The 25,160-nt window shown below is 42.6% G+C and overlaps 1 protein-coding gene across 1 annotated transcript; it reads right to left on the bottom strand.

The window, feature by feature from the left end:
- Window positions 1-405: 405 nt before the first annotated feature.
- Window positions 406-21,806, bottom strand: Dck (deoxycytidine kinase). The gene is made up of 7 exons (XM_028889171.2): window positions 21,507-21,806; window positions 16,500-16,615; window positions 11,357-11,550; window positions 10,318-10,465; window positions 7,351-7,466; window positions 5,459-5,549; window positions 406-2,480 (listed from the first exon to the last, which is right to left on the bottom strand). Exons 1-7 carry the CDS (start codon window positions 21,595-21,597, stop codon window positions 2,454-2,456), a joined length of 783 nt encoding a protein of 260 aa, XP_028745004.1. The 5' UTR covers window positions 21,598-21,806; the 3' UTR covers window positions 406-2,453.
- Between the last annotated feature and the right edge of the window lie 3,354 nt (window positions 21,807-25,160).

Raw genomic sequence — 25,160 nt, 5'->3', positions numbered from 1 at the left:
TAACCCAGCCCGGAAAGACACGGAAGCAGGCTCCTGAGTTCCAGGCAGCCTGGTTCCAAAGCCAAGCCTTGTAAAAAGACAAACGGAAGACTGACTCCAGTCAACTCCGAATTACTACAAAACAACAACAAACAATCAAGACAGTGTTGACAAAGAGTAGGCGAATACACCGACCGAGCAGAACAAAGAGCCCAGGAAAAGGCTTGGAGAAAGACAGTCAGCCGATCTCTTTAGACAGCGGAGACCAAGATGGCGCTGAAGCAGGTATACACATACCCGTACAAACTCACACACCTTCACACACACTGGGAATGATCACAGATCCAAACGGAAAACGCAGAGCCATAAAATTCCTAGAAGATAACCAGATGATTTCAGGTTCAGAAGATTTAAACTCTCCCATAATAGTTCATAAAACTGAAGTTTATTTATTGGCAAACATTTAAATTAGCACATTTATTTTTATCAAACAAAAATAAAAGGAGGTCAGATATATCACAAGACTATTTTTGGTTATTACAGATTTGAAGCTGAGTCCCCTTTTCAAAGATCAGTGCTACTGTACCAGCTAACCCACTAAATTATCATCTTTGAATAAGAAACCAAAAATAAAAGGTAACACTTGAGAAAGGAAAATTATAGCTTCAAAATAAATGCGATTCTTCGTTTCAAAAAATTACACGTTTTTCCTAATGTGAAGTAGAAAGGCTAATTACCTAGTAAAAATAATGCACATCTTAACTTTAAAAAACCACACTGGGGGGAAAAAACAATAAAAAGACTTTTAATTACATACAGGCCTCAAATGAATACAAGCAGATTTTTACAGCTAAACATGGAAGTGGTTTAGAGTTACGGACATTATTAACGGGAGCTTTAAGCCTCCTGGAATTTGTTAAAGTATTTCCTAGTTCAACAAAAATTGTAACATTTCCATGATACACTATATATAAAGCAAAACTGTTTTTTTCAATAATTTCTCTGTGAGTATAAGAAGTCTAAGGACAATCCTACAAAGTAAACTATGGAGCAAAGTGTGGTCGGTCACAACATTCTCACAGCAGAAATATGTGACTTAAATCTTAAGTCTGCAGACTGCCTAAAAACTCCAGATAGAAAAGGAAAACTGTACAAGGGGGGGTGAGAAGTGGCAGAAGCAGACTAAACGGCTGAAATGTCCCACCTTGGCTCGGTCTCCCTCACCATCTCACCATGTACAACGGTAAAGAGAGACTACTTATTATCAATACAGAGCCAGTGGAAAATGCCATTATGTTCTATCATATTTTACATAAAACTTAAAAAGAAATTGAGGAAAAACTATACTTGTATCTCAAATGATTTCAAGAAAATCAGAGACGGGTGTGGTGTTGCATGCCTTTAATCCGAGCACTGAGCACTAGGAACAGGGAGGGAGACAGAGGTGGGTGGATCTCTGTGAGTTCAAGGCTAGCCTGGTCTCCATAGTGAATTCCAGGACAGCCAGAGGTGTAGAGACCCTGTCTCCATGCCCCTCCCCAAAAAAGTCGTAATTTAAACAAGCATTTAAACTGTAGTTACTCTAAGAAAAGCAGTAGCTAATTTAATGAAGCTTTATACTCATGTAATAAATGTCTTTGTTACCTTTTAAATATAGAAAGATTTCTTCCATTCTCCAAAATTTGCATTAAAAAGGAAAGAAAAAAAGGGTACTCATCACAGATGAAGAAACAGGTACAGACAAAATGATTTATAAAGTAATTCCGCCATTACCATACTGGGAACAGAGTTTCACCTCTTCCTCTCCACACACCGCAGACACATTAGTAAACATCAGTGAGGTGACGGTAACGTTCATAGGGTAGGAGGAGAGGCACTTGGTAACAACAGCATGTCAGGGGCGGGGGGCAGCTCACTGTAGAAAGCTTCCCTGGCATGAATGAGACCCTGGGGGTCCAATGTCCAGCATCACTCAAGGGAACAGAAGAAAAATAAAACACACACCTCAACCAAATCCCTATTCTAGCTGGGGCTTCCCCAAACTCTACTTCTCAGCTCGTAATGGGCAGGTATACTCAGTTACATAAGACACACATCCTTTATATGGAACATTGACGGGAGAATGAAAACATGTCAACCTGCTCAGGACCCCCACCGAGAGGGCAGGGGAAGGCTGGGCCTTCTACAACAGCTTATCCACTCGCTGTACCGATTCTGAGAACATCGACCTCCAGACTTCGCAGTGAGATAAACACTTCTCATTTAACACGTGGAAGGAAGTGGAGGGTGTCAGGGAGTCAAGGAGGGGCTCAAAGTTTACAGGGGATTCTCAATACTAGAAAAGGTTTCTGTCCGCCAAACAAAACTGGTTTAAAATTTGAATCCCGTGAAGACCTTCGGATGAACATCAAGCTGCCACAACACACAAGCTGAAGCATCTGGAGACGTTTTGTCATCTGCAATCTCCCGGACAATCACAAAGTACTCAAAAAGTCTTTGACCTGAAGGAAGGAAAAACAAATTAATACAATTCCTTCAATTAATTTGATATCTAATATTCATCTTCATCTAAGAGTCCAGAAGAGCTGAACATACCAATTATATAGATAAACATTGCAATGCTACAGCATTCATTTTTAAAACAAATACTAAGTATTTCAGTAGTAAGGTGAAGTCTAAAATCATTCATTTACTTAAGACCTACAATTTAAAAAAAGATTGACATAATTTTAACAGACCTGTAATAACACTAATTTTATTCTTCTCTCTCTGTTTTCGTTTGAGATGGGGTTTCTCTGTGTAGTCCCAGCTGTTCTGGAACTAGCTCTATAGACCAGGCTGTCCTTGAACTCACAGAGATCCATCTGCCTCTGCTTCCCAAGTGCTAGGATTAAAGGCGTGTGCCACCACCTCCGGGTTATGGTCTCTGTATTTTTAAATATCTATATTTAAATAATACAGATCAATGATATGTACAGCTTTAATACTGATAATTATAAGAGATTAAACACCTTTGCAAATCAAACATATAAATCTGTAGTATTAAGGCATACATTTATTTTTTATTTTATGTGTAAATATTTTGCCTGCATGTATGTCTATGTACCATGGGCATGCCTAATGCCCACAGAGACCAGCAGAGGGTGTCAGATTCCCAGAAACTGGAGTTACAGACAATTGTTACCATGAGGTACTAGGAATGTGACTCCTCTGAAGAGGAGCCAGTGTTCTTAACTGCAGAGCCATTTCTCTAGCCGCAAGGCAGAAATTTCTAGAATGTTAGTGTATGAACAAAGCTATGTAAATTCTGAATAAACTGAGCCAACAGAAGAAGACTACAATGTAAGACTCTCATTCTCCACTCTAGACTACAAAATTCTGCTTCAAAGATAAAGGTTGTTGCCTTATAAAAATACCCTCCCCCAAATTCCAGGATTATTAATTTAAAAAAATAATGTGAAATGATTCCTAGTCTAAGAAAGGAAGTGTTTATCTAAAGCTAAGAAATGTGGCACTGGAGAGATGTCTCACTGTTTATGAGATGTTGCTACTCTTGAAGACCCAGGTTCAATTCCCAGCACCCATATAACAGCTCATAACCACCTGTAACTCCAGTTCCAGGGGATGTGACATGTTCTCCTGGCTTCCTGGAGCATACTTGCAGACAAAACACTTAGACACATTAGAAAAATAAATTAAATTTTAAAATAATAGGGACTAGAAAGATGGTTCGGTGGATCAGAGCACTGGCTGCTCTTCCAGGTCCTGAGACCAATTCTCAGCACCCACACAGCAGCTCACAACTATTTATAACTATAGTCCCATGGGATCTAACGCCCTCTTCTGGTGTGCAGACGTACATTCAGGCAACACACCCATACACATAAAACAAATAAACCTTTAAAAAGAAAACTTTAAAATAATAAAATAAAATTAAAGTGGTTTTACAGGTTTAGTTAAATTGATGCTTGGTGTTATTACAACTGCTGCTAATTTTATCTCAATAGTATTATATGTTAATTCTACCTTATGTTTTAATATCATAAATAGTAAGTCACCTGAATTTTCTACATACGTATTACTTTATCTGATAGGAGAATCAACATATATAGCAAAGTGTTTCAAATGTTGAGGTTTTCAATTTTTTGAGATATACTCAAGACTTTATTATAATAAACAGTCAGACATTTCATGAAGGAAAAACAAAAATAGCCCATAAGTTTCCGTCAAAACTAAACAAATGTTTTTTCTTAGACATGAGATCACTAAGCTAATTAATGTAGATAAGGATTTATTATACAATTCTTCCTATTACCTGAATGTTCTTTAGTAAGAGTCTCCCTTTTTTTTAAAAGGTTTATTTATTTATTATGTACACAGAAGAGGGCGCCAGATCTCATTACAGATGGTTGAGCCACCATGTGGTTGCTGGGAATTGAACTCAGGACCTCTGAAAGAGCACTCGGTACACTTAACCTGAGCCATCTCTCCAGCCCGTAAGTCTCTCCCTTATATGTATAAATTACATTACTCAGTGATCAACTTTCGATTTTCTGAAGGTTAAATTGACCTTTGTTAATACAGACTCAATGGTTAGGATAAGGCCAATTCGTCCTTGACCTGGTCTCCAACAAAGATTTAAACTAGCACTGCCTAATCTCCAAACACCGGTTAAAAGTGAATGAGACTATATCCCACAACTTTAAATACCCTCCATGCGGAATTCCTTGCAAAGGATAAACTAACTTTATAAACAGTTTATATTAAAACAGGTACATGCTGGTGATGTGTGACGGAAAAAGTGGAACAAAACAGGAGAAAAGGATGAGAAAAAGCACAAGGCTGTCTTCCAGAAAAGGAGATAAAAATATAAAGATTATTTTAGCTCAGGCCAGAGCTAGAATTCAAAACCAGGACTCAAATCTAAACAGTCTAAAGAGTGGTTTCTCAACCTCCCTAAGACCATGCAATGACCCTTTAATACACGATGACCCTTCCCCTCACATTATGGTGACCCCCAACCCTGAAATTTCATTACCACTTCATAACTGTAATTTTGCTACTGTTGTGAATCGTAATGTATAAATATCTGTAGTTTCCGATGATCTTAGACCCCTGTGAAAAGGTTGCACCCCCTACAAGGGTGGGGGCCCACAGGTTGAGAACCACTGGTCTAAAGTTTTCTACAGATTCAAGTTTCTTAATGTATTGTGTGTGTGTGTGTGTGTGTGTGAGAGAGAGAGAGAGAGAGAGAGAGAGAGAGAGAGAGAGAGAGAGAGAGAGAGAGAGAGAGAGAGAGATGGATGTTGGGGATCAAACCCAGGACCTCATGAACGCCTGGAAGCACTCTACCCCCAAGCTACACCCCCAGCCCTCTCCACATACTTTTACAGAAGCTCTTCTGCAAGCATGTGCTTTCACAGATTAACATAACTGTCTTAGACAAGATAAAACAAACACCCGTATTTTCTAAACCAACCTTTTCCACCAGACTTTCATGCTTGTCTTTAAAGTCTTCATTGACATCCAGTGTGAGGATAGGCACCTCTTGAAGATAATCAAAGTTGGTTCTGTTTAAAAAGAAAGATGAACGACGTCAGAAAAAAAAAAAAAAAACAGTAAAAACGCCTATCACTCAAAAGTCACAATGTTGTCAATCATTCTACAGTTTTATCCTGCGGCGAAGCGCTGGCCGTCTCTTTGCACGCAGATTTACTACTCTGCATACAATCGTCTCAGCCACAGAATATGTAAAGCTGGGCATTATACGATACGTCATTGCTCCAAAGCAAAAAAATGAGAAAGGTTTGATGCTTTAGCCATGAGGACACTGCTGGTGTGTGTAGTTGTAGAGTGCCTGCCTAGCATGACAAGTGGACTCCATTCCCAACACTGCCAAAAACCAGACCGAAAACTAAACTCAGAAAAGCCATCGAGAGCCTCAGGCGCTACGCAGTTACAGACTGCCCAAGAGCTGACTGGACAAAGTTTATGCATTAACAAGTCATGACTGAAGACACAAGTTTAAACTACATCCCAGGAGCTTCCCTTAGCCGTGTGGGATGCATTCCAAGATTCCCAGTAAGTCTGAGATCACGGTAACATCCATTCTGTGTGCACTGTTTTTTCTTACACATAACATCCATATACAGATTTAACGCTTTCTACCTAAACTGCCTTGTCCCCCCTCCCTGAGCTGAGAACGCTCCCCTTCCATTTAAAGGGCATCAGAGCTTCCCTTTGACATAAGGTTGCCACTATCCCTCCCTACTCTAGCACTTCAGAACCAGTACTGAGTAAGACAAGGGGTACTTGGTTATAAGCACTATCATATGTGACACTCAATCTCAGAACAGTTACTAAATGACTATCAGGCACATCCTGTATATGCCTAGAGAGAAGCTGGACAAAGTTACAACTCATATCCTGGGCACTTCTGGGTAGAAAAGGATGGAGCTGGACAGCACAGTATTTCAACACTTCTCAGCATGGAAGGCAATGTTGTCCAGTATGGCCTCAATTCCTGGGCTCAGGCAATCGTACAGCCCCAGTCTCCCAGGAGACAGGACTACAGCCATGTACAGCCAGCTTAGCAAGCAACTTTCCTTTCATGAACTCTTTTTTTTTAAATTTTAATTTTTTTTTAATTGTGCATTGGTGTTTTGCCTGTGTAAAGGTATCAGTTCCCTGGAACTGGAATTACAAACAGTTGTGAGCTGCCATGTGGGTGCTGGGAACTGAACCTGGGTCCTCTGGAAGAACAATCAGTGCTCTTAACCACTAGGCCATCTCTCCAGCCCCCCGTTCATGAACTCTTTCTGAAATTTCACATTTAGTATTTTTGGATTAAGGCTAATATATAATTGAAAGTATATTTAATATTTTTGGATTAAGGCTAATATGTCATTGGAAGTATAAAAATTAAAACAGAATATAATATCAGATTTAAAATTATTTCTGAGTGTATCTTAATAACATACACAGACATAGTCTTACTTTATCAATTAAAGGAAAAATACCATTAGAAGATACTAGTTACACAACCTTCAAACAAGTAACTTGGAAACATGAATAAATATATGAATAAAAATAAACATTTGGCTGGATGGTGGGGTGGGGATAACGCACACCTTTAATCACAGCAATTGGGAGGCAGAAGCAGGCAGATCTCTGAGTTCGAGGCCAGTCTGGTCTACAGAGTTGAATTCCAAAACAGTCAGGGCTACACAAAAAAAAAAAAAAGTCTTAAAAAAACAAAAAAATAAAAAATAAAATAAATATTTGTCCACATTGTTACTCACACCATCCAGCTTCTAGACTAAAATCTGATAAAGGGAATCACAGTGAGCAGCGAACAGAAGAAACCCTTACTTCAGAGTTCGATGAAGGAGCCAGCTTTCATGTTTATAGTGAAGTTTCTCTAAATACTCCAGAGGAATGCCTTGTTCTTCATTTCTTCCCCGTAAATATATTCTACTTAAGCATTTCTAAAAGCAAGCAATAAGAAAAATTCAAGTAACTATTTGTGTCTGCAACTGTTAAAATTTTATTTTCTGTATCTTTGTTAGCCAAAAACCTGCATTTATTTCTTCTAGAAAGTTGAAATAGCTAATTTTCCATGTGTTATTTTAGTCAGATGGTAGTTCTAAATTAAGCGAACTTTGAAAAATAAATCAGTATCCACATATGAAATACACTAATTAACTAAGTATGATAAAAGGGGGAGGGAGCTAATAGTAATTAAATATCTACCTATATTTCTTTCTAGAAAACAACTAGCTAGGCGGCGGTGGTGGTGGTGGCGGAGGCAGTGCACACCTTTAATCCCAGCACTTGGGAGGCAGAGCTAGGCAGATCTCTGTGAGTTCAAGGCCAGCCTGGGCTACAGAGTGAGATCTAGGACAAGCACCAAAGCTACGCAGAGAAACCCTGTCTCAAAGAAAAAAAAGAAAGAAAGAAGGAAGGAAGGAAGGAAGGAAGGAGGGAAGGAAGGAGGGAGGGAGGGAGGGAGGGAGGGAGGGAGGGAGGGAGGGAAGGAGGGAGGGAGGGAGGGAAGGAGGGAGGGAGGGGAAGAGGGGAAGAAAGAAAGAAAGAGAGAAAGAAAGAAAGAGTAAACAACTATAGAGTGTGTCCATCTGTCCATCCTACTTGGCTGTTAAGCAAATGTGTCTGACTGTGCTCCATCCCTGGAAGAGTGGCTCATCACTGGATGGATGCTCTGAACCACCACAACCTAAAAGAACACGGGGTACTTTATACCTGCCCTCTATCGGTATGAGGGAGCATGGTGGCCACCAGCCACCACGGCTTTTCAGCACTTGAGGCATGGCTAATGTGGTGACCAAGGAACAGTATTTTCAAACTTTATGTATAACTTTAATAATCAAACTTAAATAGCCACATTAGACTGTGTGACTCTAAACCATTTTTCTCTAACAGCACACATACAAATGAAATTCCGTACAATTTGTGGGAGCTCATCAGCACTCAGGTGTGAGAACCACCACACTGTGCTCCATAGTGAAGCACCTGTCTACAATGTACAAGGTCCTGAGTTTAACCCCCAGCACTGCAGAAGAAAAAAAGGCACCCCAACAAGTAAAATTCATGAGACAATGGCAGCCCATAAACTGTGACACAAGTCTGCTATAAATCCTTTTTCAATAATCTTTCATTAAAAGATACAAATGAACCCAGTGTGGTGGCACACGCCTTTAGTCCCAGCACCCGGGAGTCAGGGGCAGGCAGATCTCTGTGAGTTCTAGTCCAGCCTGGTCTACATAGTGAGTTCCAGGACAGCCAGGACCACATAGAGGGAGCTTGTCTCAAAAACAAAACAAAGATGACAAATGAGAGCTTGGGACTACAGCTCAGTGACTAAAGTGTCAACCACAGCAGCAGGAGGACCTCCTGCTAGGTCCCCAGCACACACACAATCCAGGAGAAGGTAGGCGGAAGCAGGCGCATCCTCCGGGTTGGCTGACCAGTCACTCCAGCCAACCAGCGAGCTTCAGGTTCAGAGAGACCTTGTCTCAAAACCTAAGGTGCTGAGATGGAGCAGCAGCCGTCTCCAGGGACAAGCCCCATGATAGGTTATCCAAGCCCAAGCAGTCAGCCCCAAACCCACATTCACAGGAGCAGCAATGAAGGCACTCGTCAGGCTGAACTTACAAATTTATATACACACACACAGGTAATAATAATTAAAGAATTAAGAGGCCATGATTTTGAAAGTGAGGACATGGGAGAGATGTTAGGAGGGGAGAGGACGTAAACAGAGTACTTATATATGAAATTTCCACTGGCCAGTCAGTCTAGCTGACTTGATCTGTCTGGATTCATTACATAATATAATACATAAACAGAATAGGGATTTCCCAGGAGCTCTCGTAGCTGAAAACAAGATCTCTAAGTCTCTTTCAAGTATGCCACTATTTATTTGTACCAAGTCACAAGTAACCATAATTTTTTTTTTAAAGATGTATTTATTTATTATGTATACAGTGCTCTGCCTGCATGTGTGCCTGCAGGCCAGAACAGGGCACCAGATCTCATTATAAACAGTTGTGAGCTGCCACCATGTGGTTGCTACGAATTGAACCCAGGTCCTCTGGAAGAGCAGCCAGTGCTCTTAACCACTGAGCCATCTCTCCAGTCACATAAAATGTTTCATAAAGTGAACCTCCAACAGTTGTGATATTCATAAAGCAAACATTAAGTTTCCACTATGTCCCCAGACCTTCCTCTGGCCCCAACAACAGCTAAAATATCTATCCAAAGTTCTACTTCACTAAGCCTGTATTTCAGAAGTGGCTTTGGCAAGTCTCTTATTCAAGCTCTGATGGGATGAAAAGTTGAATAAGTTAGGAATAAAGACAAAAAATAAAAATAAATAAGTAAAGGACTGGTGAAGACCAGAGAAGACCAGACTTGCCACATATAAATTTTTAGTTTGCTGAGAAAAATCTGTGCTGCTCTGAGTTTCCAGGTGAGGAGCTAGAGAGTTTTTTTTTTTTTTCTTTTTTTAAATTTCTTTTTAATTTTATGTCTATGAGTGTTAGCTGCATAGATGCCTGGCCACCTCATATGTGTAATACCCACAGGGGCCAGAAGAGGGCATCAGATCCCCTGGAACTGTGGTTACAGATGATTGTAAGCCACCATGTAGATGTTGGGAATTGAACTTGGGTCCTCAGGAAGAACAGTCAGTTCTCTTAACCTCTGAGCCATCTCTCCAGCTTGCAAGTTGGCTTTAAACTGTCACTACTACATCCCTCTTGATACTTCTGATATTACTTTAAAATTTCAATGGCACAAGCAAATGTCTAGTGGTCTCACCTCTGGAGTAGCTCGAAGGTAAATTATTCCATCCAGTTCAAGGCTTTGGCCAAACTGGTTGTTCATCCAGTCATGCCAGTCCTGGTATATTGTCCACTCTGTTTCATTCATGCAGTCAGACTCATACAAATTAGACGCAAAAATATACCTGAAAGAGAATCTCCGTCAGCATATACGTCCTTTCAAACACAGACACACAAATTATAACAGAGGAAGTGGGCATGAAACACATCCCTAAATCCTGTAGCAACGAGTGCCTTGGAAAGCATATACAAGATGTCTTTCCCAGTATAGGAAAAGGGTTCTTTGCCAGTAGCTCTCAAAATGTTGACCAAGGATCCCTGGAGGTCCCCAAGCTCCTTCCAGTTCTATGAGAAGCCGGCTTCCCTCACACACTACTATACTTCAACCAAAACACATATATGCATACATAAATATACAAACAGGGGAAAAACCCAGTTTTATTAATTCAGACATTGAAGAACTACAAAATCTAAAGCAATGCTACTCTTCTCACTACATTTTTGTTTGAACACCTTTTATCAGAAATCATCTATGTTAATACAGAGTATGTTTATTATTGAATGATTCTTTCATTTTATATTTATATATTGGTTGTACATTGACTCTCAATCTTAATTTCTAATAACAAATGTATCAAATGACAAAATCTTTTAGACTACTTAACAATTAAAGGAAAGGGATCTTGAGACCAAAAACTTTATGAGCCCTATTCTGAGATAATTAAGGAGGTAAAAAAGTGGGGTAATTCTAAAACACCTTTAGAAATTTTTCATTTTTATCTCCTTTTTCAAGTCGAGAGTCTAGGATATAAAATGCAGATACAATCAGAATTCTAAGGGGTTGGAAGGAAAAGGGGGCTGTGCTAATATCATTAGCACCTCAATGCTAACGTATTTTTCAATGTCATTGTCTATCTAAATCCTTCAGCTCAGCCTCTAATTTGACTACCAGGAAATGAGAAAAAAGAATGTCTAGTTATAAACTCCAAAGAGCCAAATAGAAGCCATTTGCATACCTGTCACTATACACAGATCGTTCAAAAAATAACACCGGTTTCTCCGCATCTTTGAGCTTGCCATTGAGAGCGGCCAGCTGAGCTCGGATCCGGCTGAGACAAGCGTAGGATTGGAAGGTGAAAGACCACCGTTCGGGCTTCTCGTACATCATTTGAAGAACATTCCCACCACTTTTCTGAGACGTTGTCAATTCCTAATTTGGCAAAAGAAACAAACAAACAAAAAACCCAATATGATTGCCAATAGAGTTTCTCTAACTTTTTTTGTTTTGTCTTGTGTTTTTTGAGACAAGGTCACTATATAGTTCTGACTGTCCTGAAACTGAGGATACAGACCAAGCTGTCCTTGAACTCATAGACATCCACCTGCCTCTGCTTCCCAAGTGTTGGGATTAAAAGCATGTGCCACTATGCCCCCGGCTATTTTAACTTTCTAAGAGGTTCAAAAAGAGAATTTGGGGGGAAGGGTCCTGGAGAGAAGGTTCTGTGGTTAAGAACACTTGCTTCTCTTGCAGAAGACACAGGTTTGACTCCCAGAAGAAACCCAATCGTGGTTAAAAACTAAAATTCCAATTCCAGAACATGTGACACCCTCTTCTGGCCTTATGGGCACTGCACCCATATGATGCAGGCATATATATATATACACACAGGCAAAACGCCATACAAAATAAATAAATCTTAAAAAAAAAGAAAAGAAAATTTTCATAAACATATTATTAGCAAAATCAAAAACAATTAACTTCCTTCTCCTTATTCTTTCCTCGCATATGTCTTACCTTACCTGCTGTCTAGAATAACCCTTAGATCTTTCTCACAAATGACTAACAACCTACAGAAAAAAACTGTCAATACTTAAAAGCTAAATAAAATTTTTTGATTTATACATTTTTTTTTAAACAGAAAAGATAAACAACATTGTACTCGTGTTGCCTTCTCAGAATAATCAGCTATGGGGCTGGCAAGATCAGAGGAAGTGCTGGCCACTGGAGCCTGGTGACATCATTTTGATCCTTGGAACCCACACAACAATGGAAGAGCACCAAGTCCAAAAAGCTGTCCTGTGATTTCCACACTGCCGAGTCAAATGTATGCCCACATACAACCACACAGACACACAAATAACATTTTTTTAAAAATCAGCTACATGGGAGCTGGAGCAACGGCTCATTGGTTAAGAGCACTTCCTCCTCTTCAGAGGTCTCGGGTTCAGTTCCCAGCACCCACATGGCAGCTCTTTGTCACTCCAGTTTCAGGGAATCTGATGCCCTCTCTTCTGACCTCTGCAGGCACTAGGCACACACATGGTGCACATACACAGATGCAGGCAAAACCCTCATGCACATAAAATAAAATAAACCAATCTCTAAAAAAATCAGCCCCAGCTAAGTCACACATGCCTCTCAGGGAAGACAAATATACTCTCGGTTTACCAGCTTCCAGCATTCCCCGATTTTCTAACAGATCTAACTTAAGGGTGCTTCTCCACTTATAATGGGGTTTTGTCCTTATAAATAAATCCTAAACTGAAACTATCAAAGTGTGAAAATGCAACACAGCTTAACCGGACAGCGCACTATAGTGGACTTCTAGGTGTTCTGAACCACTCTGATTTCAATGCCGGTGTCCAGCACAAGAGAGTGTCACATCACACTCTTCCAGTGTAGGAAAAGTCCAAATATAAAAATCAAAGCACACTGCCACTGTGTGTGCATGTTTCACAACATCACAAAGTTAAAAAGCAGTTATAAGTCCAACCATTGCAAACAGAGTTAAGTAGAAGACTGGGTGCATTCCTTTACTGCCTGGGCCTGTTAAGGATGAGTTTGTAATTCCAATCTTGTAATATGACAGAATACAACCATGCTCCAAACTTGCAACTGTATAGCAATGTTGTCAGAACCAATATTTTCAGCATTGAGAAAAACAAAATGTAACAATAAAAACTTAGTTTAAAATTCTTTCATCTTAAATAGGAATTGTAAATGGCATCTAGAATTAATTTTTTTCTATAAAATATAGTTTCCCAGCTCAGTCCAATAAAAAGCTTATGAACAATAATACAATGTTCCTGTAGAACAATCACAAATGTCATCTAGACTGTGACTTCTGAATACTTTTCCCTCTGAGAGGTGTTCTGTATCAGATTCAAGTCTGGACGCTGGGCTTCATACACCTTGTTCCAATAAACAAAGAAACCATCGGAGATCTCCCGGCACTGCACAAAGGGGCTGCTATGTGTTAGAGGAGTCTGGACAGCCAACAACAAGGGAGGTGAAAATCTGTGAGTTCATAGTGCTTAAAAAAGACAAAAAGACAAACACCTGTCATCTTTGGAGATAGTTAAAGCATCCATTCTCTTTTATGGAATTCTGTAAGTAAAAAAAAAAAAGATCAAGTATTTTATCTTCTATAAGACACTGTAGAAAATGCAGTGGATAAAAGTGTCTTTTTTACAGAATCACAGCTAAATAATTCTGATTGCTTGAGAAAGAATATCATCCTTTACATCACGTAACCATTGACAAGAGATGTTAGGAAAACAAATAGGGATTTATTTTCTTTCTTCCTTGAGACAACAAAGAATTCAACCGGAAAAAAAAGGAGGGGGACTCATGGTGGGAGGTGGGGGAGAAATCCTAACAGTGTGTGTGAGTGTGTGAGTGTGTGTGTGTGTGTGTGTGTGTGTGTGTGTGTGTGTGTGTTTGTGTGTGTAATTAAATCAAAGCCTTGGGACTACATCATGCAAATCACCAGAGAGTAAAGTACTGTTTTAAGTGAGTCTGTAAAACAAAGATTAATAATAATCACCTGCTGGTTTTCAAAACCACTGTTGCCGGAAGTCAGGGAATGCGGCAGGAAACCCTGTAATCTTTGTACTTTACCGCGTCTTATTCTGACAAGAATTGGGAGCCTGTTGGTAGCACAGTAACCTTTCAGCCACTAGATGGCAGGTTAAAGAAATAAACAGCTACAACCAAATAAGCAAAGCATAGAGATGGACATTTAGTTACCGAGGGAAGAGAGGAAGGCTAATGCCACGTTCTTCCAGCTCTACAACCTCCAGGAAGCAAAGTCAGATCTAAAGGTGGACTGGCTGGGCTCCACACGGTCCACTCCTCAGTGCTGACAGTATTCTAAGACAGCTGAGGTTTAGACATTGGGTCATTCACATTATAACTACAAAGAACAGATCGAGAATGAGCTGGAGAAGGGCTCCACGCAGAATAAAACCCATCTCATTTATACTGCTCTTTATGGTGCCACGGCTTAACCCAGGGCCTTGTGCTCGCTAGGCAAGCGAACTACCATTGGGCTACATCCTAGCCTTGAACACCCCAGCTTTTGGAGTCTAGTAGAAGTCTGGGGATGAGGGGTAAAGACAATATCCAAAAATACAGAGAAGCCATCCACACACTTAACGCTTCAGGTTTCACATTGTCCACAAAATACTGTTTCCCACATTGTCTGAACCCAACTTAGAGTACAGAAGACCATAGCCTCCGACTCATACATAAAAATTAAGAAAATGAATTCCATATGGGGAGGAAATCTCTTTAAAACTTAGCACTTAATATTCAAAGAATTGGAATATATTAAGTTGTGCCCCCCCAGCCTAAAATTAATTATGCTTTGCAAGTAAAAGTGTGAGAAATATTTAGTTATCAAAACCTTAAATCCAAAAGAACTACTGAAAAAAAAAAAAGAGAAATCAAAAATAATTCACAAATATCCCTGTGTGGGTTAGTTTTATGTCAATTTGACACAGTCATCTGAGAGGAGGAAACCTCAATTAAGAAAATGCCTCCATTAGGTCTGGCTGTAGACAGGCCTGTAGTGTGTTTTCTTAATTAGTTAGTGACTGATGGGGGAGGGCCCAGTCCATTGTAAGGACAAGCCAGTGAGCAGCACCCTCCATGGCCTCTGCATCAGCTCCCTTTCAGGTTCCTGCCCTGACTTCCTCAGATGATGAACTGTGATGTGCAAGTGTAAGCCAAAGAAACCCTTTCCTCCCCAAGTTGCTATTGGTCATGATAGTCACAGTGACCCTAGCTACAACAATCCACAAAGGCTATAGGTCCTTGTTACTGATTTTCCTTCTGTATATGATTTACATTCGAAATACCCAATCATTCCCAGAAATCCTCACATCACTAGCTCTACTTTTTCTAGACTGAACAAGTTTCTGGCAGACCTTTGCAAACTCTCTACTTTCAATTTCACTTCTCCAGAAATGAAAACTCTTGGCAATCATTAGCACACACAACCATAACTTCCGCTATGAAAAAACTGAAATTCAGTCTTTTGATTCCCCTAGTCTCTCATCTGCAGTGCTGTGTTGAAAAGGGCTAGCGAAGTGAAGCATGGCCAGAATGAAATGTTGTGGAGAATGATGGTATAGTATAAAGAAATGAGATAGAAACGGATTTGCGCATGACAGGGGCTGAAAAGATTAATAAAATTCAATTATTGGAGGTTTAGGTTTTCTTATGTATTTTCATTTAAATTGTAAAAATCACTCAAGACATTTAATTTGTGTAAGTTTTTTGTTGTTGTTGTTTCTGGGTTTTGGTTTTCCAAGACAGGGGTTCTCTGTATAACAGCTCTGGCTGTTCTTGAACTTGCTTTGTACTCCAGGCTAGCCTCAAACTCAGAGATCCACCTGCCTCTGCCTCCCAAATGCTGGGATTAAAAGTGTGTACCACCACTGCCCAGCTGCTTTAAGTTTTTAAACTTTTAAAACCTTTCAAACTTTGATATGATAGTGCATAAATCTTAAATGCAAAGCTCAGTGAATTTTTACACACACATCTAGACTTGAAAGTGGTTATTGGAAATGGGGTGGGAAGGTAATAAAAAACAAAAATACACTGCTTCTCTAACCTAAAGAGGTTTTTATTTAATGTGGATGGGTGTTTTCCCTGAATGTATATCTGTGCACCAAGTACGTTCTTGGTGCCCAGAGACCAGAAGAGGGCATCGGAACCCCTGGAACTGGAGTTACAGACAATTCTGAGCTACCACACTGGTGCTGGGAACTGTACCTGGGTCCTGTAGAACAAACAGCTAGTGCTCTTACCTGCTGAGCCATACCCAGCCCTAAAGAACTTTTATTGTATTGACTTAAATCCTCCTCGCGTACCTCAAATTCATCTTGAGTATTTTGCACGTTGCACCACCTGGCGACAGGTTCAGGAACCACTTCCCAGTCCTCACAGACCTGCTTGAGGATATTCACAAAGGTTGACTTCCCAGCAGCTGTTGGAAAGAAGAAAAGACAAAGCTAAGAAAACTTGTTTAAAAAGCAAACCATAACCAACGGCCATTGGCTTTCACAAGATTAACAGTGAACGATACATACAGAGAAACAGTAAGACCCTTCCCTTCATCTTTTTTATAAACTAAACTCAGAGATGGTCCCTAGCCATTTGTGTCGAACAAATTTGTTATTATTTTTAGTTTACCAAAGGCAAGGAACAGAAGACTTAAAAGCCCGGTTAAGTTTAAGAAAGAATGTTATGACAGGAAACAAACAAACAAAAACACCTGCCTTCTAGCCTAGCTTTCCTTAGCCAGGCCCTTAGAAAAAGAACTTTCTGAAGAGTAAGAAGCGCGTCCTCCTAGCCAGTTGTGTGAACCTGACCAAGGCCCGCACACCTTGGTTCCTGGTTACACAGGAAGACGAGATTCTTACCATTCTTTCCGAAGCTACCGTGACAACCGGGGAAAGTGACAGAAGTTCCAGGCTTCTGGGTGTTCAAAACCTTCCTTTCCACTCATCTACGTTCTCAATCTAAAGAGTTCCCTGACTGTGGCCTGCACGTCTCACTCCCAATTCAGCAGGCTAAAGGAAACGGATTCTGGACTCCAGGCCACCCTAGGCTACATAGTGAGGCGCGTCTCAAAACACAAACTACAGCAGGTGTGACAACACATACCTGTAACCCAGCACTTGGAAGGCTTAGGCAGGAGGACTGGTATGAGTTCAAGTTCAAACCAGGATACATAGTGAATGCTGAGCCAGCCTGGGCTACAGAGCAAGAAGGAGGGTAGAGACCCCAATACATCCAAAATAATTTACCAATAATAAGTAAACCAATTAAGAAATAACTATAAAAATCAATGTGAAGACACATCCAATGCTTAAGAGCTGATGACTGATGTAGCATGAATCTTAAAGAGTCTTATTAATAAGATCAAACCTGAGGCCAGTTATTGGGGTGAATGCTGGAAGATCAGAGAAGCAGAACAAGCCACAGCTACCTCACCTCAACAGTTCCTCAGCTGATCCTGTTTCCTCAGACTGGAAGCTTCTGTGTCCTCATCCCAGTGGCTCTCAGCTGAATTGCTGCACAAAAGCCTGAAGCTTAACCAGCCAAAAGCTTCTAGTTTCTGGTCCTCACGCCTTATATACCTTTCTGCTTTCTGCCTCACTCCTTGGGATTAAAGGCTCACTTCCTGGGATTAAAGGCATGTGTCACCATGCCTGGCTATTTCCAATGTGGCCTTGAATTCACAGAGATCCAGAGGGATCTCTGCCTCTGGAATGCTAGGATTAAAGGTGTGTGTGCTACCACTGCCTATGCTTTATATTTAATATTGTGGCTGCTCTGTTCTCTGACCCCATATAAGTTTATTAGCATGCACAATATTTTGGGGAACACAATAGCACCACATTGACTAATACTCTCTGATCCTAATAAAGGCTATAGCTAACAGAAATTATTTTAGGTCTTGAAAAGCACTTCCTATGAGTAATAGCTATAGAAATCTGCCTCAATTTTATGGTTCTGTGCCCTCTACCAAACCCTTAAAAAAAAAAAAAAAAAAAAAAAGATAGCTTTACTTTTCCCGATCGTTCACTAGTTTCTGAGATATCTAGGGAAGAAAAAGACAAAAATAGCTTATGTGTCATCCAGACATACTATAGTCATCATTTTAGTATCAGTGAGTCTGGACCTTGTGGCTAAGAGCAGTAATTCTAATGACCACCACACCCTTTCTATCTTAAGTCACCAAATGTTGTTATATGAGGCGTCACTGGCCAGTATTATGTTCTTCCTTCCTCTTTCACTACACACACAAACACACACACACACACACACACACACACACACACACACACACACACCCCACAACCATATAGCTTCAATATCTTCGCCAAGTGTCCTCTTCCTTATAAATGGTCTCAGGGTGGGCATAAAAACTTACCATTGACTTGCAAGAAGTATACTCAAACCTGCAACATTATACAAGGCAAGAAGGAAAGAGGAAGGACTTTAGAGACTCATGCACAGATTAAGAAAATGGGGATCTACAGGATGACAGGGCAGGTGAAGAACAACACATCAACGCGTATTAAATGCAAAAAGGAGAAGAAATGAATGCAAAGACAAACTGGGTGGCCATTTAGTTGAGGGGAGAACATTGGTGACGGAAATTTTGTGTGGAAAGGGTAAGTTTACAAACAGACTGTAACACATTTAAAAGACTGATTTAAATAGCCATCATTCTTTGGACTGGGTGGAAAAGAGAGCATGATACAAGAGAAACACTGAAGTACCTCAAACTAGTCCAGAATCTAAAAGCACTTCAGGCTAACACACTAAGCCTTCTTCTGACATCCGATTACAGCCAAAAAAGCTTACACAGTCAAACTTTAAAATTGCAAACTTTAAATTTTACTTCAAGCTGAGTAATCATTGTCAGTTGTACTTTCCAAATAGTCACTACCTAGTTCCTTCCTTAATGTTTGGGAGGGAGATCAGAGCTGAAAAAAAGCTAATAAACTAGGTAGCGCACGCCTTTAATCCCAGCACTCGGGAGGCAGAGGCAGGCGGATCTCTGTGAGTTCGAGGCCAGCCTGGTCTCCAAAGCGAGTTCCAGGAAAGGCGCAAAGCTACAGAGAAACCCTGTCTCGAAAAACCAAAAAAAAAAAAAAAAGAGCAACAGGCAACTGATGAATCCTCCCCCTCACAGGGAAGTTAACCAGTGGTGAGACACACATGCTTAATCTAAATGACAGTTCCTACAACACCACTGTAAGTCTAATTGCCAAGTCATCAGAATTTTTGGCGGTCAAAGATCTAGATGCTGGAGGGGAAATCTCAATACTTGTAACTAAGTTTTCCTAATAGTGTGCCAATGCAGGCCATTAATGGGCAGCTCTTTCCAGGTCATCGAAGGAGAGATTTCCAGGGGTGTCGGTGAGGAATTTTAGGCACAGATAACACAATTGCATCTGTATGCAGAAAAGCAGCTCTGGAAGCAGGTAAACAGGATATGGAGTGAACCGTTCACACATTATTTCAGTGCTGAGAAGATTAAAGATGCATGGAGGAAAGGAGACTTCCAGATGCCTGTCGCCTATCTGGGTTTGAGAGAAGGGAGGTAGATAATCCACTATGGTTCTGATCCCAGGGGTTGTCCATTGACATTTACTTCAAAGATGACTTTATTGAGAACTTCCTCCTGTCGTTATATGGCCTGCGTCTTCAGTGTGAAGCAAGTAAAATAAGCCCTCCTGTTTGTGTTTCAGCTCTACGCTCTTGAACGCTTACACCTGCTTGCCTTCTTAAAGAGCCAGTGCTTTGAATGTGGTAGGAATGAAAACATCTGCTGCATACATCAATAGTCAGTACTCAACCTGCAGCCCCAAAAAATAACAGCTGTCTCAAAACAGGAAACTTCAGTAGGCTTCCTGTGGTAGGAAATATAAAAGAATGGGAGATTCGTATTCACCATGCAAAGTGGCATGCACAGTGTAGTTTACCCCCATTAGGGCAGAAACTCCAACGGTCTTTGAACCATACTTCAGTGTTTGTTTACCTGTATGTGGGAAAGGAAGTTAAAAAAAAATTCACCAGTCAAAATCCTTAAAAACTTCTTCCCTCATAAGTCTATTGTAGTCCTAGGAATTGCTACAAACGCCAATCCAAATGTCAACAACCAAGGAATAGATGTGGTATATACCATGCAGTGGAATATTATTTAACACTTTTTTAAAAAGTGCTGCACTCCGTTGACAGAGGTGTGGTGGTATTGTGTTCCCCAAAATATTGTGCATGCTAATAAACTTATCTGGGGTCAGAGAACAGAACAGCCACAATATTAAACATAGAGGATAGGCGGAGGTAGCACACGCCTTTAATCCCAGCATTCCAGAGGCAGAAATCCCTCTGGATCTCTGTGAATTCAAAGCCACCCTGGAAACAGCCAGGCATGGTGACACACGCCTTTAATCCCAAGAAGTGAGCCTTTAATCCCAGGGAGTGATGGCAGAAAGCAGAAGGGTATGTAAGGAGTGAAGACCAGGAAGTAGAAGCTTTTGGCTGGTTAAGCATTCAGGCTTTTGAGCAGCAGTTCAGCTGAGAGCCATTTGGATGAGAACTCAAAAGCTTCCAGTCTGAGGAAACAGGATCAGCTGAAGAATTGGCCAGGTGAGGTAGCTGTGGCTTGTTCTGTCTCTCTGATCTTCCAGTGTTCACGCCAATAACTGACCTAGGTTTGTTTTATTAATAAGACCTTCTAAGATTCATGCTACACAGAGGCAGGCGGATCTAAGTTCAATGTCAGTCTGGTGTACATAGTGAGTTCCAAGACAGTCAGGATTACAGAGAGAGTGAAAGACCCAGTCTCAAAAAACCCAAATAATTTTTTTTTTAAGTACTACAGAAATAAACAGCTTGAGTGAATCTTAAAAGCACTCAGGTAAACCAAACAAGACACAGAGGACCAGACATTCTGGTTCTGCTTAGGGCACTGGAAAAAACAAAACTTGCAGGTATTAAAAAGAAACATGTCAGGGCTTGTAAGGGGATGGGAAGGGAGAAAGGGCTGACTACAGAGAAGCACAAAGGGAACTGGAGCGGGCGGTGACGGAAACGTTCTCAATTTCGCGGTAAAACGGCGGGAAGTCGGGGAAGCCTACCGGAAAAGGGTTCCTCCTACCTAAGTTACATCTCCATTAACGCAGCATCCCCAACGGCGCCCCGAACCCTTGCGAATGGAAGTCCCCAACAAAGAGGGTGCAGCGGCGCAGAGCGCGCCTCACAAAGCCCCGGGCTGGCGCAGGGCCAGAGGAGCCACCGCGCCGGCGCGGACCGCGGGAACCCCGAGGCACCGGCACCGGAGCGGGGGGTGGCCTTACCGATGTTCCCCTCGATTGAGATCTTCTTGATGCGCGTCCCCTCGGAGCTGGTGGAGGGGGACGGGCAGAACCTCTTGGGCGGGGTGGCCATGCCTGGTTCGCGGCGGCTCGGGCTCGGGACCTGCAGGAGAGCGGCGGCGCCGGGAGCTCAGGGCGGCGGCGTCACGCTCGCGCCGGCGGGACCCGCACTTTGACTTTGGCGCGCGCGGAGGCGCCGGCGGCTGGGCGGGCCCGTGGGGCGGCCACGCCCTGGCGGCCCGGACTCCCAGCCTCCACGCCTCGCCCCGGCTGGCCGGCGAGGACCTGCACGCCGATCCACCCCGGGAGCGAGGGGCCCCCGGGCGCCGAGGGCAGGGGGCGGGGCCTATGGGGCGAGCCCTGGGCGCGCAGGGGGCGGGGCTTGTGAGGCGAGCCGTGGGAGCGCAGGGGGCGGGGCCTATGGGGCGAGTCCTGGGCGCGCAGGGGGCGGGGCTTATGGGGAGAGCCCTGGGCGTGCAGGGAACGGGGCTTGTGAGGCGAGCCGTGGGAGCGCAGGGGGCGGGGCTTGTGAGGCGGGCCATGGGAGCGTAGGGGGCGGGGCTTGTGAGGCGAGTCCTGGGAAGGCAGGGGGCGGGGTTTGTGGCGAGCCGTGGGCACGCAGGGGGCGGGGCTTGTGAGGCGAGCCGTGGGAGCGCAGGGGGCGGGGCTTGCGCGAGATGAGCTCATTCGAGGACAGGGGGCGGGCCTCGCTCGGTGAGCCCTGGGAGGGCAGGGGCGGGGCTTTGCAGGTTGAAGCCCTTCTGACTGTCAGGCTTGGAGGTTTGAACTCCTCTGGGAAGAGACGCAGGTGATCGGAAATTCAAACCGAAAAGCCTCAGCAGGTGCTGCTCACAGGAAACGTGTAGCTGTCCCGCACTGCACTCAGGGTTTTTTTCGTTAACCAGTGATCCAGTGCGAATCCTACCCTGAGGACTGGGAATGACAAGAAGTGCCCGGAGCGACAGGAAGCCGGGGAACGGCTACTGGTTTAAAGTCTGAGGCCGGGGGAACTGAGACAGGGAACAAGACATCATCAAGCCACCCAAGGAAGTTGCAAGCTCCGCTGTGCTGTTTGCAGTTACCTAACACTAGATACGTTTCTCAGCAGCATGGCTGTGACTTAACATTACATGTCCATCGCCTAACACGTGACTTTTAATGTCATATACGTATATTTCTATAGATGTACTTACTCTGCACACACACACACACACACACACATATACACACACGCATACACGCACGCACACACTTATTTATATGCTGTCCATGAGAAGACTGAGGTAGATACACATGCAGTTCATTTTTATTCTTTGTATTTATTTTATTTTTACATTTTTGATAATTTTTTGGCTATTTATTTATTAAATGCCGAATGCTGTTTATTAAAGAGGGGAAAGGTCTTAAATACAGGCTTACAGCACAATGGGAGAACCCCAGAGGGCAGAAGTTCACCACCGATGTTTTACAATCTTGCATCTAAGCTGTTAACACCCAATATGCACGATACACAGACAAGGAACTTCCCTTAAGCATTCAGGAGGGTGGAACCCGGCAGGGAATTAGCATAGGGAGGATATCAAGGTCAAGGTCAGCAAGCAAGGCAACAGTTACCCAAAACAGGGGCCAGAGCCCTACAGGTCCCCCCTTTTACTAAAAAAATGAGCTTCTGACTTAGGTTGCGTGGGACATCAGCAGGTCACCTTACCCATCATGGAGACACCTTCTCAGGCCACACAGGCGCTCTTAGGTTGGTGAGCGGCCCCCAGGCATTACCTGACAGATGCAGTTCATTTTTAGGCAGGGTAAAGACCTAGTAAATAGATTACCCCCATCTGGAGGTTAGATTCAAGTTATCTTTAAAAACTAAGGGGCTCCTTATTATCTTCTAGCTCGTAATTATCATTTGGCCGGAAATATGTCCTACAAATGGACCCAGCAGCGGAGATATGGCAACTTAATGAATGAAACAAAGAAGATATAAAAAGGAAAGGACATGATTACCCTTAGGTATGGTGGAGGAGAAAGTTTATTATAGATAAAACGGAGAGTGTAGGTAGAAGCAGGGACATCTGGGGGAGTCCAGAGTGGACGTGACCAGACTGAGCTGGACCATATGGGGAGGAGAGGAGGCGGGAAGGAGAATCAGGTGCGGCAGCCAGAAGGCCAAAGCTACAAAAAGAGACAAGGTAACCAAAATGTCTGGGTAATATAGGGAAGAGCCTCTTGGGAAAAGTGCAGCCCAGCCCCTGGGCTGGAGAGTTCAGGGTAAATGGCCAGGTATATCAGCCATACCCTGTGACAGGTAGGGACGTAGGGGTGCTGGGAGAACCTGGCGGCCAGGTCCACTTGGATATGTTAAGTAGGCACCTCAACCGCCTGTCCCCGGTTTAAAACTTGAAGAGCAGAAATTAAAAAGTGAGTCTTCGGACTGATTGAATTTAAGGCCCACTCCCTAAGATGGAACTCACACCTGACACTGCTAAGGTGGCCTGAGACTAGACAGGCCAGGGGGACCTAGAGGAAATCCAAATACTGTTCTGCCAAAGGGACTGTAGCAATAAAACAATGACATTCTGCTATACATATAGTTCAGTGTCTCGTTCAGCCAGCATCAGAGAAGCTTCCCCCTACAGCAGATGGAAACAAAAACAGAGACCCACAAAGGACAAAGTGCAGAGAGAAACACTGGAATATTAAGTCCTAAATGGGATGTCTCCATCAAACCCCTCCTCTCAGGGTTCAAGGAACTAACTTTATGGCAGAGGAGGCAAAAAGAATGTAAGAATCAGCGGTGAGGGAGGACACCAAGGACACAAGGCCCTCTAAACACAGCCAGGACCAACACATAGGAATTCAGATACTGTGGCAACATGCACATTCCCTACATGGGTCTAAGCCAGCTGGGGTCCTAGAGACAAAAGAGTTGACACATGACCCCTCTCCCCATCCCTAGCCCAGAAGCTAGCTCCAATTGATAACTGCTTGCAAAAGATAAATCAGTTTTCTCCAATGGAATATCATTGGGGATACAAACTACTTTTAAGGACAGACCCCATGCCCAGCAGTAGATGGCCAACACAAACTCAATGGCATTTTTGGAGATTCCTTGACTCAATGCTTTGTCTGGTGCTGTGGCTATCGCTCTGTATAAATAAAATGCTGATTGGCGAGTAGCCAGGCAGGAAGTATAGGCAGGACAAGGAGAGAGAACTGTGGAAAGTGGAAGGCTGAGGCAGAGAGATACTGCCAGCCTCCGCCAGGACAAGAAAGGTGTAAGGTACCAGTAAGCCACGAGCCACGTGGCAAAGTATAGATTAATACAAATGGGTTAATTTAAGATAGAAGAACTAGATAACAAGATGCCTGCCACGGCCATACAGTTTGTAAGCAATATCAGTCTCTGTGTGTTTACTTGGTTGGGTCTGAGCAGCTGCAGGACTGGCGGATGAGAGAGATCTGTCCTGGCCGTGGGCCAGGCAGGACCAGAAAAACTCTAGCTACAGTCTGGGCATTAGTTTTAGTTGGTTTTTCTCCTTACAGGTCTTTTGCATATATCTTATGGTTTCTAGTGTTAGGTTTTTATGGAATTTCTGTGTGCTGTGTGTCTCTGGTTCTGTATGCATTTCTTGTGCC

Source organism: Peromyscus leucopus, chromosome 10 (genome assembly GCF_004664715.2).
Source record: "Peromyscus leucopus breed LL Stock chromosome 10, UCI_PerLeu_2.1, whole genome shotgun sequence".
Classification (NCBI taxonomy): Eukaryota; Metazoa; Chordata; class Mammalia; order Rodentia; family Cricetidae; genus Peromyscus; species Peromyscus leucopus.
This window is presented reverse-complemented; position numbering and strand designations above follow the sequence as displayed.